Below are 21,120 nucleotides of genomic sequence, written 5' to 3'. Positions count from 1 at the left end.
ACTAAACTTATATTAAATTAAATATTCAAACATTTCTAATAACTCATTTACTTCACAAGACTTCAAACATATATTTTGAAATTGACCGCCATGCGCAATAGGTCACTGCGTAACTATTTCTCCTTACGCGGCAATTCTCTCATAAGTTAACCCCCCACCAGAATTAACTTATGGGAGATTCGACTGTAACAAATAAATACCAATTTATAATTATTTATATTTTTTGCTTTACGATCGGTCTTTGGAATACGGCACTGAAAGTTGGTGACGTCATTGCACACTATGAAATCACGGCAGTGGTCAGAAGGTGCACGGTATGGAAAAACGCACGGCATGGAATCGCACGGTACGGAGACACGACTGTACTTAATTTTTGATCCAATATGTCCGCCAAAAATTTTGAAAAATTTTAAACGTCGATAGATTTGACTAAAAATTTTACTTAAATATGGCACGACTATTAACAATGCAATTCATAATTTATTTATTTGTAAGAATGGAATTGTAACACCATATAGGTGGTTTCATGAGTATGTGCAGACAAAACTAAATTGGAGGCTCGTTTGCATCTAACCCCCGAACAACGATTTTCAGCTGAATCCAATGAATTTTTCAAAATCTTGTCCGCCATATTGGATCTGCCATTTTTAATTTTTAAAAAAATAACACCGGATTCGTAATCAGCGACCTTGAAAACCTTCGAGTAACGAATTTTAAGCGAATCCAATAAATTTTATAAAATGTCGCCCGCCATATTGGATCCGACATTTTGAATTTTTAATAACTAACACCAGATTCATAATTAGCGATCCCAAAAACCCCTTAGTACTAAGTGTCACATTTTGTTGTATTTTAGCTACACACCGAAGGGGTTAAAAATTAATTTTCATGAAGAAAAAAGTTATTTCAAAAGATAAAAATTAAAAAATGATTTAATTTATAAATTTTAAGTAAAATTCTTCATTTCTCTCATTCTTATATGTCTTAAAGAGTCAGAGAAGTAATGAAATAAAAACATTCTTTATTTCTCTCACTCTTATATGTTACCATGACGACCCTACTTGAGTAGCTGAGCTGTGGCCGTACCCTAACTGCGTTGATTGCAATGGTGTCAGTTTCTGCTTGCGTTTTGTGGATCTTGTGTTTTTTTAAACAGTGGTCGTCAGAGTGAAGATTTAATCCCAAAAAATGGCGACTGTCTGAACGAAGTGTATGTTTCGTTTATAAATTGTACATTTAGCGAGTTCTTACTGCATTTTCCTGTATGTTTGAGAACACCAATTAATTAAAAATGATAATAGACAATCCTGATCTATTTAAGGCATGGCTAACAGCAGTCTTGGAACCATTGTAAGTAGGCCAGCTTGTGCCACAGTTTTAAATGTATGCGTACATAATTTGTAATGTAAATGGATGTACATGTGTCACGATTAATCGTCCATTTTTTACAAAATCCCATTTACATGTATTATCTCCTGTTTTTTATCGACGTATCGCAAGGCCACAAAATAATTTTCCCGGTTTTCCCAAAAAATGTATGTCTATTTTTTTTTGTTTTTTATCAATTGTTCGTAAGACCGAACAAACGTTAGATCAAACGCAGTCGATCAATATGTATATAAAAACGTTTCAAACAAAAAAAAAAAATAATTGTCAACATGTGAAAATTTTTCTGAAAAAAAGTTCGTGTGTTCCCTTTTTATCGCAGTTTTTGTTTTGGGTGGTGACAATAATGGGGGGTGTTGAACTCCAGGGGACAAAATTTTTGGAGTCACAAAAAAATTTTCAGTTTTGATTTCATCGTAGAATTCTACAATTTCTAATTCTAATTTAAACTCGCCAATTTATATTTTGGGAACATTAAAAATATGTAAATAAAAATGTTTTTGTTAATTATTTTTTTTAATTTTTGTAATAATGAAAATATAATTATATGAAACATTTTTCAGTTAATTATTAAACATTTATATTTGATGTTAATGTACAAAATAACTTTATGTTAAGTGTTAACTTTTTTTTTATAAAAACAAATATGTAGAGAAAAATTTCAACACATTGTGTTAAATGTTTTTTTTTAATTCAATTTATAATTTTTATCAAGGAAGTACAAAGGATTCATAGAAAAAATTATTAATTTTAAAGTATTTATATATCCCTATTATGAGACTAGTAAAAGAGTGAATAAAAAGTTATAACTTTGAAAAGAAAGAATAACATTACAGAGTTTTATAATACTAAGTATTTAATAATTAATTTTTCTTCAGATGCGATGCAGATCCTGCTGCTTTAGCCAAATATGTTTATGCACTGGTCAAAAAGGACAAAACTCTCGATGAGTTGCGAGGTGGCATGGTCGAACAGCTGGATGTATTTTTACAGCAAGGTTTACTTCAATTATTATTATTATTCAGAAATTTAAAAAATTTTATTAAAGGCTGTATTTTCTTAAAACTAAAGAAAACTCTGGCTAAATATACTATAGTTTATTGACTAGTTAAATTAAATAATCACAGGCCTCGGATTATACGAATTTTTCGACTATTTCCGACTTTTTTTGACTTATTTTAATAAAATGCGACTATTTCGACTTTTTTTACATTTTTAAAAAATGTTTTTAAATAAAATATATTTTTTTTAGTATAAAATGCAGATCTGCTTCATATCTTCTTTATTTCAATTATTTAACAAATTTTTAACTAAAATTCTTCACTAAATTAATTATTTTTAATAATTTTAATGAAATTCATCACAAATTCAATTATTTCAAATTAATATTTAATTAAAATTTTTATAAAATTTAACAATTCTTTAAAATTTTTAAAAAAAATATCAAATAAAATTACCAAAAATTTTTAATTCAAAATCATAAATCAATTCAAAATCAAATAAAATTTAATTATTTTCAAAAATTTCAATTCAAAATCAACTAAAATTCAATTATTACCAAAAATTTCAATTCAAAATCAATTAAAATTCAATAATTATCCAAAATTTCAATGCTAAATTAATTATTATCAAAATTTTCAATCAAAAATCAACTAAAATTTAATTATTATCAAAAATTTTAATTATAATTCAATTATTTTCAAAAATTTGAATTTAAAAGCTTCTAAAATTAATTATTTCTAAAATTTTTTATCGAAAATTCTTTTCAAATTTAACAATATCAATTATAACTCTAAGGAAATTAAATAATTTTTAACTATTTTTATAATATTCTTTGAAAATTCAACTATCTGAAACCATTTTTCAATGAAAAATGGTTTTCAAATTATTGTCTTTTTGTCCGGAATTTCTAATAAATTTTTTAGTGAAATCATCAAAAATTTTTAATTAAAAATCACTTGAAGTTCAATTAATTTTAAAAATTTCAATTGCAAATCTTTGAAAATTCAATTACATTTAAAAAATGTTATCTGAAATTATTTGATAAATTATTTTTAGTTCTGCAAAATTTAATTATTGTCTGAAAATTATTAAAATCTTTTAAAATTCAATTATTACTAAAAATTTCAACTTTAACTATTTCAAAAATATTATTATTTAAAAAAAAAGTATTTTTATTTCGAAAAATTACAATACAATATAATTTTCAATATAATTAAAATAAATTATAAATTGAACATAAGCAATATTCATATTCCTTTAAATGAAAAAGAACATTTTTAATTATATGCAAAAATAATTTCACAAAATTGTTGTCCACATTCTCCCAATTTTATTTAAAACAAATAATTAAATTTTTTTTTCAAAAACAAACTAAACAATTATCAATTTAAAATATACCTATTATTTTTTGTTCAAATTAAAAAAACATTCTTAAAAAAATTCTATTTTCAACAAATCATTGAAGAACATTTAAATAATTGTCTAAAAAAAAGTAAATTCATTAAATATTCAATCATTCAGCCACAATTATTTAAAAAATTTAATTATATTAAAATGTTCATTGTTTGGAAAAGTTCAATTCTTTTAAAATTAATTATCTATTGTACATTTAATTAACCTTAGGTACAAATTAATTATTTTTTGTAAATTTTTTTTTTAATTGAATTATTTTCATATTCAATTATTTTATGAATTTAATTACCTTGATTTAGAGATTTTTCGTCTGTCAGGAATTATTTTTTTCAATTATTTTATCTATTTCTCTATACTTTAATTTCAATCTCTGCTTTTTTTGAATTTCCTACACAGAAAAGATTTATTTAAAAAAAAAAAACAGTTTGTGAACACTGAAATTTTTCTTTGTTTTTTTTTTCAAAGTAGGATGGAGACCCTAGCATAATCTCAATACTGAAAAATGGTTTTTAAAGCGAACAAAATTTTTATATGAATTAATTTCAAACAGTTTTAAAAGACTTATACACTTTTTGAAAAAATTATGTTGAGTTAAATCTTTTATTAAATAATTATTTTGTAGAGTTATTGAATTGAGATAATGTATTCTTTTCGTTAATTTAAAAGAAAAAATGTCTAAATTTTGAAAATAGAAAAAATGAAAAGAAATATAAAAACAGAATAATTTCATATGAGTTTAATATATCTGACACAAAGTTTAACGTTAAATGATAATAACGTACAAAAATTAAGAATTTTCTAAACGTAGATAAAAAACAAAGAAATCGCTGGATTATTATAATATAGTATTAAACGATTAAATATGATTTTTGGAATATGTTTCTGATTAAAGTTTGAATTTCCTTAACATTTTCTTATAATTTACAGAGAATATATTCAGCATAAAGTTTTTTTTTATTAATTACAATAATTTTGTTTTCCAGAAACTAATAATTTCGTGGAATTATTATTTAAAACCTTGGAAACTCAAGAGTATGTGCTCCCTGTACCAAAAGCAGACGCAGAAGGAAGCGCAACACCAACTGCAGTTAATCCTCCAGTACTAGCAACTGATGAGAAACCGGCTGAAGAATTAGTTCCAGTTGTTTCGAAGGCTGAAAGTCCTACTCTCGTAGCACAAATAAATGGTTCTGCCCCGGTTGTCAAGCGGGAGAGCAGAAAATCCGAATCCGAAAAAGAAGAAAGAGATAAAGAGAAACGACCAAGGAGTCGGTTCGTTTATATTGTTATTCTATATTCATTTTTATCATTGGGTAAAAATCTCTCAAGTGATCCAACATAAAAATCTCGAAAATAAAATAGGACATTTTCCTATTTCTCACATCATTTGAAAGAACAGGAAAATAACTTTCGAAAATTTATAGATAAATTTTTTTAAACATTATAATATCTATACACTATCAAACTTATTTAAAAATAAATAAGGGACGTTCCACTCAAATAGAAGAGCTGTAGCCAGAAATTAGTTTGTCAAAAAAAACTTTTAAGGGCTCAAAAAACTCGTATATTCTTGCACTTTTAAAGGCATATGGTCGATTTTGAAAATTCAATATGGTGGCGCATTTGGAAGTGATATAACTCATTAAACTCAAATCAGGAAAAATCAAATGAAATAATGCTTACACTGGTCGACAAAATTTTGCCGCAAAATCAAACGTTTAACACCTCTCAATTTTGAGAAAAACGGGGTTAAAATTTCCAAAAAATGTCCTTTTTGGCACATTTCAAAGCACTCTATAATATTAATGAGACGAATAAATTAATCTTAAAATTTTGTATCTAGAGGGTTTTTGAGACTATTCGATCTGACATTTTGAATTTTTAAAATCTTATTTAAGATTTGTAATCTGCGGCCTCGAAAACTTCTAGATACAAAATTCTAAGAAAATCCATTCATTTTTTGAAAATTCGCTCCTCATATTGAAATCGTCACAATTTTTTAATTGTATTGACACAAAGGTTTTTACTTTTGGAGATTAAAGTTGAAAGTATAAGCTTTCTTTTCAGCCCAATTTTTGAAGTCCTATTAGAATCATCAACGTTTGCTCTTTTGGCAAAAAAAAGCCCAAAATTTATCGACCAGTGTTATTTTACCATTTTTGAGGTCACTGATTATGAATCTGAAGTCAGATTAGACAAATTTAAAACGGTGGATCCATTATCAATGACTAGTTATTTTAAAAAAGTTTTTGCTATTGCATAAAACTTGTTACTTGGGTTTTTTTTGGAGCAGCTGTACCTATATAAATCTTAAGTTCTTTTTAGCTAAATTTTTTTTATTATTCTTTTGAAATTAAATATATACAAAATTTTATAAACTGCGTTTATTTTAGAAAATTAAAAATCAAATCCTATAATCAGCATTTATATTGTAAATTCTATCATTATTAAGGATGATTTGTATTTAGCGACCTCAAAAATGCCATATTGGATCCGTCTTTTTGAATTTGTAAAATCAGATTTCAGATTCGTAATCAGCGATCCCTAAAACCCGCAAGTAACAACTTTCAGTCAAATCCGATACATTTTTTAAAAACACCAGCTATATTGGATCCGCCATTTTTAATTTATAAAATATGACTTCAAATTCGTATATTTATTTTTAAAAAAGGTTTTCAATTTTTATCGAATTCTGTTCATTAATTTTTGACTAACTAATTTAATTTTTTACAATGTGTAAAAATGTTTAATAACTATCAAAATCATTGTTACAGTTTTTTGATTATTTTTTTAAATTTAATAAGTATCTATAGGGGAGCGTAGTCAGGGTTGGACATAGTTTTGACTTTTCTCTATAACTTCCCCTGTAGGCCGAATTTCGAGATTTCTCGCATAATGTTCGAAAGATCTACTAAAATACAATATTTTTGTTGAACATTGTAAAAATATTTGACTAAAAGTTTCAGAGTTATAGACAATTGAAAAAAAGTCAGAGTTGAGCCAGGTAGTCAGAAATGACTAGATAAATGATTAATAATGACCTTCAAATGAAATTTGACACCTCTTTAAGTCGAGAAATGAATTTTTTATTGCAAGAACCCTTCAAAATTGCAAAATTTTTGGGTGGCTCAACCCTGACTCACGCGTCGTTTAGCGTCATATCACACGCGTGATACAAACACCAAATTACGCTCCACATTTTCATATAACATCTTAATGAACAATTTTAGTCAACTTACTTTGTCTTTGACATATTTTTTCTGCACTTAATTGTCTTCTTTTGAAACAACAAAAAACTTTTTTGTGGAGCGTACAGCACTGAATCGCATAATACGTCTTTATTGTTCGCACTCTTCACTGCAACATATGTGAAAAGTTTGCTGACATTGCTAACGAATATTTACATACAAAGACAGATGGCGCTAGTGTGATAAAACAAAATAAACGCGATGGCTTAAGCCTGACCACTGTCCAACCCTGACTACTCTCCCCTAGTCAAAATAACTTTAAAAAAAGTAATTTTCTTCCTAAACTATTTATAAACATTATTTTTAATATTTATTTACTAAAAAATCAAAATTTTGTACCTTTAAAATCGGAGTACTTTTTGTAAATCTTTGGTATACTTCTGGAATAATATAATTATTGTTTTTTGTAGTGGGCGTATACGGTCCAGGACAAGATCTCGTTCCAGATCATGGGAAAGAGACAGGCGGCGGTCCAGGAGTAGAGAACACATTCGTCGTGATAGAGAACGTGACAGGAGTCGACCTTGGAGAAATAAATCTCCTCCTATGAGTATCAGACGTCATGACAGAAGGTGAGATAATTTTTAATTTAAATACAGGAATATAATAAAAATTTAGAATTTTCGAAAATTAAATTATCTTAAATCAGCTTAAAATATATACAAATGACTGTAGATATAGCCAGAAGTTTAGTTAGAACTAATTAATTTAAACGAAAAAAGATACTAAGTTATTTTAATCTTCAATTTCTAAACACACGTGCGTAGATTAAATTTACGTGGACATAAATATGTCAAAAGAAATTATTGATTTACAAAACAATCGAAATCACCATCTTTCAGCACGAACAAATAGCAAATAGCAACTCATCTCACAACTGAATAGAATTAGTTCAAATTAAAATTCACTTGTGAATCCATTTAAGATCACGCGGGTATTTAGACCAAATGGATAAAAGAATAATTCCCTTAACAATTTTATCGATGAAATTTAGATTGTTAGTGTAAACTTGAAACAGAATGAATAAATTTTACAATTGACAGACTATATAGCACTATAAGGAGAAACGAGAAACAGAAATGTGTCACTATAGACTTGACAAAAGATCCATGCAATCTACAATTAAGTTTCACAGAAAGTTGTAATAATAAATTTAATTGTCAAAACCGATTCTCGACTGACCAGGGTTAGGAAATAACAAAATTATAACAATTCGAAAACAGATAAATTCGGAAAACGTACATTTACAAAAAAAGAGAACATGAACTATAATTACATATTTACAATAACGAAAAATGTAACAAATGAACGGAAAGAAACGACGTAAAACAATAAAATTTAACGTTACGCGTCGTTTCCTTCGCCAGAGGTACGGTAGCGACATCACTTTAAGTCACGTCAGGGGATTACGATTCGTTGATATATTACTCGTAGCAAAACTACTAATAGACTTTACATGTGGTACAAGCACTTTATGCAGTAAAACTGTTTACGTGGTAAGATCTCTTCATATGTGGTAAGGTGCAGTAAGAGCGCTTCAGTGACTACGCGGTAAAACCGCTTCTAGAGTGACGATTCTGGTCGGGTGCGCGACTCTTATAGACTTTCGCTTCAATGGAACGCATGCGCGAGATAAAGTTACTGAATCTCTGAACCAATTGTTTGACAATACGGTTCTTAGATTGTAATGACAACGACTCGTACGTATCCGAAATTTGGATGAGGGCGCAACAGGTTGATGCTAGATCACTTTTTGATCGATCGTCAACGATTGTAGTTCATTTTATTGTGTGAAGAGAATTTTTCTAAAGTCGACTCAGGAGTGATTGAGAAATTTTATTTGATTGATGAATTCTTAATCAACGAATTTTAAGTAGATTTTTGTAATGAACACTCAATCGACACTTTGATTTTAATTCTAAAAGGTTCACCCCACTGAAATATATTTACCACTGGAACAGGCACTACGTTGCTAAAAACGAGCCTGCGACAGACTGCATTGGGGGCTCGCTTTCTCTCTCAGTACAATGTGATGACGCGTTTTGCTACGTATACAAACGTAGTGAGAGAGACACCAATCCCCCAACCACAGTTTGTTGCAGGACCGTTTTCCTCTTACAGCAACAGGTAGGCAGTGCCTGTTCCGCAGTACTATATATATTTTGATTGTTTTAAACCTGGATCGCGTTGGGTGAAGGAGATATTATTTTTGACACATATTAAATAAAACTCCTGTTTCAAGGTACATACTAATATAGCACCAAAGTCGAGCAATAGCTGCTATGCGAAAACACCTACTTTCTCGACGTTCGCGCTATATTATTACACTAAAACCCCGATCGATAGGTCGTTGTTTAAATAGTTCGTTGGTAAAGTAGGGCGGAGGGAGAAGAGGGATCTGTTGAGCAAGTGAAAAATATGTATTTAAAGAAAGACCTGGGAACAGAAATCAATTCGTACGGTTCTCTATGTTTACATTTCGATGGTCCCCGATCGGTGGCCAAACCGTCCCAGCGATCGGGATTTTAGTGTATGTGGCTTTTGGAATATCGTCATGATTTTAAGCGTTGTGAATTACAGGGCTTTCATGCTTGACAACACGGCCTACACAATACATAAAGTTTCCAATTCTCGACACTTCTAAGCACTTAGCATACTCAAAATCTTTACTTAAAGATCAAATAATTTAAGATGCAAGTTATACTCCAATACTTACAAATAAAACAAAGCAAACTGTCGATTAAGTCAAAAAATCGATTCTTTTGGGTCAAAAGTGTTACTCCCTCTTAAGAAACCAAACTGATTTAAATTAGTACTATTAAGGTGATCATATTTATTTTACAGACGAAGTAGAAGTCGAAGTACATCACCTTTACGATCACGAATACGTGAAGGTCTTGATCTTAGAGATCATAGAGCTAGATTTCGAAATAGATCTCCTACACCATTAAGATCTAGATCGAGATCCAGATCACGGTCTTTGGAGCGCAAGAAATTAGATCGATTAGACAGAACAGATCTCATAAGAAATGAACGATTGGACAATAGTCCAGGAGGAGGAACGCCAACTCAAGATAGTAATCACGGTGATGTAGACATGAGGTTGTCTACGACTAGTCAATCGATACAAAGCGTTGTGGCTGCTGCAGTCAATATTCCCAATAATCAAATTTCTTCATTCCCATTGAAACGACGTTGTCGTGATTTTGATGGTAAGTGATGACTTGTTTCTTCACTCACTTAAAAAATATTCTCAATTGTAATTAATATAATTGAATTTTTTTCTATAGAAAAGGGATATTGTATGCGAGGAGATCTTTGTCCTTATGATCACGGAACCGATCCAGTAGTTTTAGAGGATGTTGCACTCAGTCGGGTTTTGAATTTTGGTCAACATGCTGGACCAGTTCCGGGCGCTGTTCCAGTTTCTGTTGTATCTGAACCACCACCAGGACCAAATGGTACTGGCTCTCATCCCCATATTCCTTTAGCGAGTTTACCTGCTCCACATTTAAGAAACCAGCATCATTCTAACATGGGTAAGATTCTGACTACTTGTTACTTTAGGCAAAACGCATTAGATACACATATAAACAATATTCTAATTTTCTCTTTTTCTGTTTTCAGAATATAATCCCGATGCGCCGAGCATGGAACCTCGAATGACGTGGGGCAGACATCCTCCGCCACCTGGTGGCATATATGGTCGTGGACAACGTGAACTAATTAGCGTTCCTGTGATTCCACATTCTAATCCAGGAGACATAATTCATCCCCAAACAAATCCTCTGAAACGCAAACAAGCATTTGACATTAATCGTCTTGGACCAAAACAGCGCGCATTACATAATCCTGCAAATTGTTCCCTCGAATTAAAAAAAGTCCCCCGAAGTTTAAACAATATTACTCAATTAAATAATCATTTTTCAAAGTTTGGAAAAATTGTAAATATTCAAGTGAATTTCAGCGGTGATCCAGAGGCAGCATTAGTGACATTTCAAATGCCCTCTGAAGCAAAAGCCGCCTACAGAAGTACAGAGGCCGTATTGAATAATAGATTTATCAAGGTCTTTTGGCATAACAGTACCGTCAGTAATAATTCAACAATTGAAAATGTACCACCTGTAACTTGTCGTCCATCCGTTAAAGAAAGACTCGGCGATTCTTTAGCGCTTCCCGTTAAAGCTGAAGAAACAGAATATGTTCCAACTCGTCGCTCAGCTGATGAACTAATTGCAAGTCAGCCTTTAGTTCCTGTATCGCCAAAAGCAACAGCTCCATCTTCAACAACACGTGAAGAAAAAGTTCTTGCAATTAAAAAAACACAGGAGATTCTTGCTGCAAAAGAAACATTAAAAAAGAAACAAGAGGAAAAACGTAAAGAAGCTTTGAAATTGACGGCAGATTTGCGTAAAAGGAAACAAGAATTATTGGATAAACAATTGACAGAAATACGTGCTTTGATTGAAAGAGCTGAAAAGAATCCTGAACAAAAAGACGCAATTATGGCTACGATCAAAACAATGCAACAATCTATTGATAATCTTCGCAATGATTTAGCAGCCAATGGACAAAGTACTTCGACTAAACCGCAGCCCAAGTCTCGTGAACAGGCCCAAAAGGAAATCTTAGATGCCGAATTGGATTTAATGAATGCTCAACAGGAAGGACAAGATGCAGCTGAACTTCAAAAGAGGCTGAATGAATTGCGAGTTCAAGCCGCTGCTCTGGGATTAAATTCTGGTTCGGGAGTCGGACGTGGTTCGAGGTCAGCGAGAGGAACACGTGGAAATCACAATACAGCATTTAGAGGTCGTGGTCGAGGTAGTTTCACACATGTATCAGTAGATCATAGACCCACAAGTCTTCTAGTCTCTGGATATGAAACGGAAGAGAAAGCGGAAGTATTAGCCCACTTTAAACAATTTGGAGAAGTAGTCAATCAAATAGTAGATGATGCTACGCCATCTATAGTAATTAATTTCAAGTCAAGAAAAGAAGCAGAGGTTGCATTAGTTAAAGGTCGCACCTTTCAGGATCGATTATTATCTGTAACTTGGGTTTCTGGACATCATTTACACCGCGGTGTTGCTGCCAGTAATGCTGGCTCAACTATCAATCTTTCTGGACGTTCTGAACAATTACAAAAAACTCCCGAAGATGAAATTGATCTAGAGGTATGTATCATCTCATTTAGTAGCAACCATTATAAAAATAAGACATTCAATCGCAACTCTAATGATGGTACAAAATCTGATTAGCTGAAGGAAGTAGCGTGCATTTATTTGAAATAATGAACTTAAGGTATATCTTATAGGCTCCTTCTTTATTTGTAGTGGTTATGGTAATTCAGATTCTAGATAGATATTGATAAATACTATATTTTATTCTATATTTTGCTGACTCTAGTTTTACGTTTCTATTTGCCTATAAGCTATCCCAGTAAAAAAGAAATTATTGAGCAAGCAATCAACCTTCACGTATTTAGAGGCTAAGAAAAGGAAAAATTGACTTAACTTTATATAAAACTTAAAAAAAATTAATAAAAATAGATAAATATTAATAAATAAAGTATGAAAGTATCTGTAATTGGCAAAAACAAAAAGTCTTTTGAAATATTATTTTTTTGTTGACAGTGCAACACTGCGCATGTGATTCTATGGGTATAAGTAAACTTTTTTACCGACTATTGATATTTATCCATTGAAAATTTATACTTTTGAAGAAGGAAACATATAATTAGTATCGAAAGAACTATAAATAAAGTGATTACATTAAAATACAATAAATTCAACTGTTTTCTTCTCCAAGAAAAGAAATTTTCAATTAATAAATATCGAGTGTCCCCAGCAAATGAAAACTAATTCAGTTGAATTGAAATGAATACACCCTGGGCTTCAGTGAATCCCGCTTAGCGACAAATTCAAATTGGAGCTATATTGCAATTCTTCTGAATTCGACAAAGCTGTATTCAACTTCCGTAGATGATCTTCTGTATTAAACTCTCTATCCGTACTAATTCAATGAACAAACTTTTGAGCTTTAATTTTTTTCAATTCGTCAGCACGAATTCAATAGACGAGTTGGTCATTTTGTTTAAACTCTCAACCGAAGAAAACTCATTGATACGAATTGAGTTAAATATACAAAGGGCTTCACTGAATCTTGCTTAGTGACAAATACGAATTAGTCCTTGACAAAAAAAGTTAATTCATTTCAATTCATCTAAATTAGTTTTTTTTACTGGGTCGGTAATAGTATATTTCGATACAAGTGGCCAAGTGAGCGTTTTGCCCATTACAAGTTTAAAAAACACGATAGTTTAAAAAAAGGTAGAACTCAATCCGATTAATAGAACGGAAGATATATTAGTTTAAAATATTTTGTTATTATTGCAAATCTCGTAAAGTAACAAATATTTTAAGCTGAAATTTACGTTAAAGATTAGTCGAACTATATGTAGCAAAATTCCAAAGTTTCATTGCAATCGGTTAACCCACTTTGAAAAAGTGAAAATCTCATCTGAAATCGTGCTCTTATTAAATTAATATTAATAATTTTACTACAATAAATATTTAATTTAATATATTTTTAATTTTTTAAATTTTCATATTAAACTTTAATATTGTGAGATGGTGGCGATTCTACGAAATTAAACTCTACACAAATGAATTCTACACAGGAAAACTCTATACTGCATAAAAAGAAATTGTTTTAAAAGCATTCATTAGTTTAATATACAATTTGAGAGAATCTTACGTCGTTTGATTGCAACGGACATTATAATTAAAAACTTAAAAAATAATATCACAAATTATCTTGACATATAATAGTAGATATGGAAGTATCATAAAATACTTCGTATGGCCCTGTTTGTTTTCAGTGGAACATCATCCTCGAACAGTCTTTTATATTATAAATTAAAAAAATTATGAATTTCTTTTAGTGAAAAGGACATTTTTTCATATTTTTGTATTCCTACTTAAATTTCAATTTTGGCTATACAGGGTGTTCCAAAAGTATGGAAACTTGCAAATATCTCGAAAAGTACGCATTTTCGTGATACTTCTTTTTTCACTGTTGGGTCCCGGGACCAATTTTTTGGGTTCAATAATGTAGATCTTTTTTTGGGAACAACTTTTGTTTTTTGATATTTTTTACGAAAATGCGTACTTTTCGAGATATTTTCAAGTTTCCATACCTTTGGAACACCCTGTATATAATCTACATGATTGTTTAAGGTAAGCTCTTAATAAATACTAAAAAAAAAATTGTCAAGTAAAAATAGTCAAGAGATTTTATTTTATAATAATTTTTGTTGGGGTCCAAGGGGCTCAGTGTGGCAAGCAGTACGTAAAAAAGTAAGGTTTAATTAAACTTTATGTAGGAAATTAATTAATAAGTTAGAAAATTTTTAATAAATATAAACATTTTCCAATTTAATAAAAATTTTCCAAGTATAATTACGAGTTTTATCAAAAAATTTATTTATCATTTTGTTAATAATAATTTGAAAAATACGATTAATTTTAATTTTTAGGGAGCAGCGGAGGATCTTCTTTTAGACGAAAACGAGGAAGAGGAAGATGAAGATAGTGAAACACGTAGCTGGCGACGATAGCAGATTCAGCTTGTTGGGTGACAGAAGTTCAGTTTCACTTCCAAAATTTGGATTTCATTCTGGACTTATCAGTGTACACTCGACTTATTAGGTATTACAGCACCAGGCATAAATATACTGGAATTTACAACATGAGATCTATAAACCACGTTGTGCATTCATCAACGTTATTATGTGTGTTATACTATTTGTTATACTTTAAAAATACAATGCGCAAAAAAAGAAATGACAAAAAATAAGAAAACAAAACTAAATACGAAATACTATGTCACAATGCGCCTCAGCGAAATTGAACAAGTCTTGAATTATACAAGTTTTAAAAAACTAGTAAACAAAATTATCCCATTATATGTAGAATAAAATCACTATGTTTTGTATGGGAATTATTATTCTTGTTATTTAAACATCCTTAACCTGTTTTTTGGTTACAAATTAAATTCAAATTTTAATTACCTGCTTTCATTTTCTTCTCGGGTACAACTTTCAAGAATTGAAAGCATTGTATTTTTATCATTTTTCGTGTACTTTTTTAATATTTTATTTGTTTAAAAAAATTTGATGTAAAAAATTTTGCAAAATAAATTGTTTATTGCAATTTAGATATTCTTATTTTTTTAATAATTAATTTTAATTTTAAAAATTATATTTTCCTCTACAAATGCCGTAAGTTTCAAGACGAGCCAAAAACAATGCATAGGTAAGTGCAATTCTTCAATTTTTGGAAACAATTTTTAAACATAAGCAAAGACCAACAAATTGAAAGTGTAATCACAAATAAAAAAATTAAATTTTTTTATCAAAAATTTATTTTTCTTCCTTCAATATTCGTTATTAATTTTTAAAAATAAAAATAGTTTTTATACATCAATCGTATTTTCGGCTAGTTCCGTAAAAATCTTCATTTTTAATTGGATACGATAGTTCAAACATTAAAGTTGTAATAAAAGTTCCTACAACAGGTTTGTTGTATATTTGTTGTAATTCAAATCCTTTATTAAGACATAATTCTCTTCCTCCTTCAGTATATTCGGAAGCAACAATATTTGCACAACTGTAGCCTTGTTTAATAGAAAATTGAACTGCGGCATTTAAAAGATATGTTGCAATACCTTTTCTTCGATATTTTTTATGAACACAAAGACGTTTAATCCAAGCACCTTTCTCAATATTACGACTTTTGGTTAATCCAATGGTACCAACAATTCTTTTCGCTTGTAAAGAAACATCAATATTTGATGTGCGAAACTGATGTTCCGTCATAATTGTATAATGCACGTCTTTTGGATGTCGATTCATTATTAAAGGCTCAAAGGCTTCCGCAATCCAAAAACAGGAAAATGCATTTGACATGTACAATCTATTAAAATAAGTTTTTTTAAATCAATTTTTCTTGTATTTTTGATATGTAAAATACACGGTAACAAATACAGGGTTGCCACAAAAATTTTATTTTTTTTCCTGCACTTTTCATAAAATTCTCTGACCTTTCCTGATTTTCCTAACACGTGGCAACCCTGAAATAAAGATACCACGGTGGGTCTAAATAAAGTTCAACCCAAAAGTGCTTGCGCATCAAAATTTCTTCCTGATTTCTTTTCTAGGGTGTCTCCTGATAACTTTACTAGAACCGAAGTTATGACTGTCTGAAAATTAGTCTTTTTCTTTTTACTTCTCTAACATTTCTTTTTTAATATTCTTGCTATTACGATGTTATATTCATTGATCATTGGCAGTCGAAAATATAAAAAAAGAAGATCGATATAATTTTAAAATGGAAATCTTGTCACATACATATTTTTTATTTAAAATAGTTGATCTTATAGAAATAAAAATTAATAAAACGAAAAAGACTAATTTTCAAACAGTCATAACTTCGGTTCTAGTTAAGCTGGAAGGCTATTTTTTTTGATTTCCTCAAAATTATGTCAACTTTAATTGTTTCAAAGTAGAAGTATTTTTAAATTTACTGGAAACTAGTTATTTCACAAAATCTGAAATTATTATTTTTTGTTTGCAAATTTTTCGCACTCTGCAGGTCATAACTCCAACAGTTTTAAAGATAATTCGATCAATTTTTTTTAATTTACAGAAAATTTTATAAGCTTTAATTTACGTATAGGTCTTTAGCTGGTTAAAATGCAATGGAAGAGAATAATTTTCAAAAAACTGACTTTTTAACACATTTTCCCCGTTTTTTCAGCTTTTTTTGTGGATTTTATTTGTTGCAAGGAATTCAGCACCTAGTGACTTTTCATTTATGTTAATTTAAATGATTTAAAACTTTAATAACCTTACTATTATCCATTTTCTTAAATAATATGTTTAGTGATATTTTCAAAATATCGAAAAAATGAGTTTTTTCAAAAAGGGCCGAAGCGATTTTTTCTTTTTTGGGCTCAAAGTTATCAGGAGACACCCTAGAAAAGAAATCAGGAAGAAATTTTGATACGCAAGCACATTTGGGTTGAACTTCATTCAGACCCACCGTGATACATTAAAACGATAAAAGACAATAAATTAAAAATATTTCTTTTATTATATTATTGAACCGAGAAGTTTTCTTCTTTGCTCTTGTAATAGAAAATCTATTAAAAAAAAATCCGGATTCTTGATTAAATGCAATAAAAATAATTCAAATCGAAACAAAAGACATTAAGGGGAGTTATGTTTTGGGGTCAATGATTACGAATCTGAAGTCAGATTTTAAAAATTTTCAAAATTGAAAATGGCGTTTTTCTCGAAATGACTTTTTTGAAGTACATGTTCACGATATTTCAAAATCTACTGAACCAATCGTTTTGAAATTTGGCACAGTTCTTCTTGACTTACTTCGCCAGGTATCTACGAGAGCATTTTTTTAAAAAAAATTATTAATTATACAGTAAAAAATAGACCGATTTTTTCTGTAAAAAAATGGGTTTTTGGGTTTCAAGGGCTGCGAAAAATAAAAAAAATCCTTCCGTAGTTACCTCGAGAAACATCTCTTTTAATAAAAGAAATTTTTTATGTTTCACATGATTCTGTTGCGAGTTACATTGAACACCGCAAATTAAGTTAATAATAATTAATCTGTATCACCGACAAAAATTATTACAAATATGCCTTTTTTACACCGAATTAACCATACCCCCCCCCCTTAAATATGTTACATTAAATTAAATGAAAATAAAATATTACTATTTTATTATATTTTTATTTATTAGCTACAAAAAATTGTTAGTAGCTACTTTTCATACCTGAAAAACAGTTTTACGAAAAAAATTTTAACTTAAATAAATTTAATTAATTTAATTTTGTTATTTTTTAAAATTACAGGTTTAAATTTGAATCTATAGATTAATTGAGCACTATAGTGCTCAATTAATGTACAAAAAAGAAAATTATCTGCCTTCTTAAAAAACGTATTTATTTTCAGAAATAAAAGAAAAATAGGTCTGGGATCCATTGGACCCCACTTTGACAAATAAAGTTTAAAATTGTTAACATTGTTATTTATATTTCAAAAAATAAATAAATTTAATTACAAATATTGAAATAAATTATTTGCCCTAAAATGCAAAATATGCAATTATGCAATTATTTACTAGAGGGGTCATTTTAAAATAGAATACTCCATAATAGGGGATCGCACGTGAAATGATCAAGGTTTAAAAAAATAAATTTCACTTTTACGGGGTGAAAGGTACAATTTTTCTTTTTAAGTAGAGGTTTTTTTCTACAAAAATATATAGTTGAAAAAATTAGACAAGAATGTTTGAATATGAGAGATTCTTTTTCAATCGCCCCAGTCCAAAAAGTCAATGTTCTGGGATTGGCTTCATACTTTGGTAAATTGTAGTCCTATATGATAGTAATAAATCCCTAAAATAAAAACTCATTAAAAAAATATTTGTAGAAAGTAGGGTTGATTTTGAAAAAAAAGGGGTGAAAAAATTTTTTTTTTAAACTTTGTATACATTTTTGAAAAGTACATGAAAAATGAATTAAAATTCATTATAGATAAATTAAAATTTATTAAATTTTGTTATAGTTATACGGATTTGAAAATGACAATGTTACCCTTAACTGCACCCTTATCGGCACCGCCTACATTAATATTCTGTTTCTCACAAAATTATTGTTGTCCCATTTTCATATTTACATAGCTCATGGGAAAAAACCTCAGCTTTCCAATAAAAACAAAAAAAAAAAATAATACCCGAAGGGGTGAAAATCGAAAAATAAGGGTTGATTTTGAAAAAAAGGGTCAAAAAATTTTTTTTTCAAATTTTGTATACATTTTTGAAAAGTACGTGAAAAATGCATTAAAATTCATTATGGATAAATTAAAATCCATTAACTTTTGTCATAGTTATACGGTTTTGAAAATGACAATGTTACCCTTAACGTCAAAACTTCAACCCCCTCTACTTTCTACAAATATTTTTTTAATGAGTTTTTATTTTAGGGATTTATTACTATCATATAGGACAACAATTTACCAAAATATGAAGCCAATCCCAGAACATTGACTTTTTGGGCTGGGGCGATTGAAAAAGAATCTCTCATATTGAAAAATAGTAAAAAAAAAATGATTAAAAATGGTAAAAAAAGCAAAAAATGTTAATTATTAATATTTAAACATTCTTGTCTTATTATAAGAACTATATATTTTTGTAAGAAAAATCCTCAGCTTTCGATTAAATAAAAAGAAAAAAATTGTACCTTCTACCCCGAAAAAGACAAAGGACCCCGCACTTTTTACATTGAAAATGGCTTTCAGCCAAATCTTTTGAAACTCTGTAGTTTTGTAGTTTAAGGCTTTCTGAACAAAAAATCCTTATGCCAAAATTCAATCCTATGAATAGTTTTTTAGCTACAGCACATTAAAGTTAAAAAATAATAACGTAAAAATAATGTATTTATGAATGTTTTCTTTTTCACAAATGAATCAAAATCGCTCAAAATCTGTTAATCGGGGGTTTTCGGGGTCGCTGAGTAGAAAATCTGTGCTTAGAATTTCGGAATTCAAAATGGCGGATCCAATATGGCGGACACACTTTCGAAAAATCACTTGAATTCACCTCAAAATGAATTCGACTTATTTTTCGAAAGCATCAAAAAAGTTTTCGAAACTGATATTGATAAAAATTTTTTATTTTGATATTTAAGAAAAAAAAATTATTAAAACATGCTGTGTACCGCAAAATCCCAAAAGTTTCATCTCCTCTCCCTCGAAAAATATTGGACTAAATGAAAAAATATTTTTACCAAAGATTAACATCTATGAGTATACTACAAATATCCCGAGTTTAAGCGTGATCGGAGAAAAAAATTTTTGAACCTTGATCACTTCACGTGAGATTCCCCATATACAAAACAAGATTAAAAAATATTTCGTGTACAAAATAAAAAGTTAAAAAAATGTTTTTATGTAATAATAAACAAATCTAAAAAAAAATATGAAAAAAATAATAAAGCGAAGAAAAATTAAATGTTCAAAATTTTATGTAAAAAATAAGTTTAAAAAAAACAAAAATTTCCATTATTCAACACGGCAAAACAAAACATTTTTTTTTCAATGTAAAAAAATGCGATTAAAAAAAATATAAATAAAAGATAAAATGCAAATATAAAAATATTTTTGTTCAATGTAAGTTTATTTTAAAAATTTTTTGTGCGCACGTTGGCGACGAATATTAGTTTTCTTGGCAGCACTGTGTTGGATTGTTATATTGCGCATGGATTTTTCTTACATTTTATGAGAACAAAATTCAAAAAAAAATGTTATTACCTTGAGATATTAGTTATTTCCTGATAAACTTCCATAACTTTTGTTGTATGCAGTAAAAAAGATGCTACATATGTGAGACAAATAACAGCCGGAATCGCAGAAAAACAAACTAAAAATGGTAAACCAAAGAAAATAAACAAAACTGCGGCAAATAGAATCATCATTTGAAAAGTAAATTCCTTTACAACATTTCCTAAAAATGCTGCATTCATTGATGACATTACTCCATCCTTTATTATATCTCGACAATTTAATTCATCTCCAGGCTTAAAACTTCTTATTACAATTATGTGACTCATTTTAAATAAATACTACATACATACTTAATAAATGATACTGTTATTATAAAAATTTTCCCTTTACTTATTTTTATATTGTTAATACTGTTAAATAATTGACATCAACATATGAGCCAAGATCATCATTTTTGTGTATAATAAGGCCCATGAAGCTGCTTCTACAACCACACTTTTTATTCATAGTCATACGGTAGTTCAACTTGTGACGTCACTTTCCAATATACTGGATTAGTACAGGTCAAATAATGCATTCAAATCAATGAATCGAATCAGTTATTTTTTTAAATAACTTTTTATAAACTAATTTTCAAACAAAAGTATATTAGTTTTTAATGTTTTAAAAAATAGCTCTTGATAAATGAAAAAAAATTTACTAAT

General features: G+C 29.1%; 2 protein-coding genes across 2 annotated transcripts; one reads left to right on the top strand and one right to left on the bottom strand.

Annotated features, from left to right (window-relative positions):
• The first annotated feature begins 1,133 nt into the window (after window positions 1-1,133).
• Window positions 1,134-15,053, top strand: LOC127285437 (RNA-binding protein 26). Its single transcript, XM_051311438.1, has 8 exons — window positions 1,134-1,350; window positions 2,265-2,383; window positions 4,785-5,073; window positions 7,460-7,621; window positions 9,894-10,261; window positions 10,340-10,588; window positions 10,677-12,226; window positions 14,590-15,053. The coding sequence occupies exons 1-8, from the start codon at window positions 1,292-1,294 to the stop codon at window positions 14,668-14,670; spliced, it is 2,877 nt and encodes a 958-aa protein (XP_051167395.1). The 5' UTR covers window positions 1,134-1,291; the 3' UTR covers window positions 14,671-15,053.
• A 27-nt stretch (window positions 15,054-15,080) lies between these two features.
• Window positions 15,081-21,120, bottom strand: LOC127285438 (N-acetyltransferase family 8 member 3-like). The gene is made up of 2 exons (XM_051311439.1): window positions 20,444-21,120; window positions 15,081-16,027 (listed from the first exon to the last, which is right to left on the bottom strand). Exons 1-2 carry the CDS (start codon window positions 20,740-20,742, stop codon window positions 15,535-15,537), a joined length of 792 nt encoding a protein of 263 aa, XP_051167396.1. The 5' UTR covers window positions 20,743-21,120; the 3' UTR covers window positions 15,081-15,534.

The sequence above is a fragment of the Leptopilina boulardi genome, unplaced genomic scaffold (genome assembly GCF_019393585.1).
Source record: "Leptopilina boulardi isolate dan_hultmark-lab unplaced genomic scaffold, ZJU_Lbou_2.1 LbouV2_332, whole genome shotgun sequence".
Lineage (NCBI taxonomy): Eukaryota > Metazoa > Arthropoda > Insecta > Hymenoptera > Figitidae > Leptopilina > Leptopilina boulardi.
Note: the sequence above shows the minus strand (reverse complement) of the source record. Positions and strands in the feature narration are given on the sequence as shown.

Coding starts and splice junctions, on each gene's coding strand:
- LOC127285438 (XM_051311439.1), bottom strand. CDS start 20,742: ATGAGTCACATAATTGTAATAAGAAGTTTTAAGCCTGGAGATGAATTA. Junction 16,028..20,443: donor GAAATAACTAATATCTCAAG/GTAATAACATTT, acceptor TTATTTTAATAG/ATTGTACATGTCAAATGCAT.
- LOC127285437 (XM_051311438.1), top strand. CDS start 1,292: ATGATAATAGACAATCCTGATCTATTTAAGGCATGGCTAACAGCAGTC. Junction 7,622..9,893: donor ATCAGACGTCATGACAGAAG/GTGAGATAATTT, acceptor TTTATTTTACAG/ACGAAGTAGAAGTCGAAGTA. Junction 10,589..10,676: donor CCAGCATCATTCTAACATGG/GTAAGATTCTGA, acceptor TTCTGTTTTCAG/AATATAATCCCGATGCGCCG.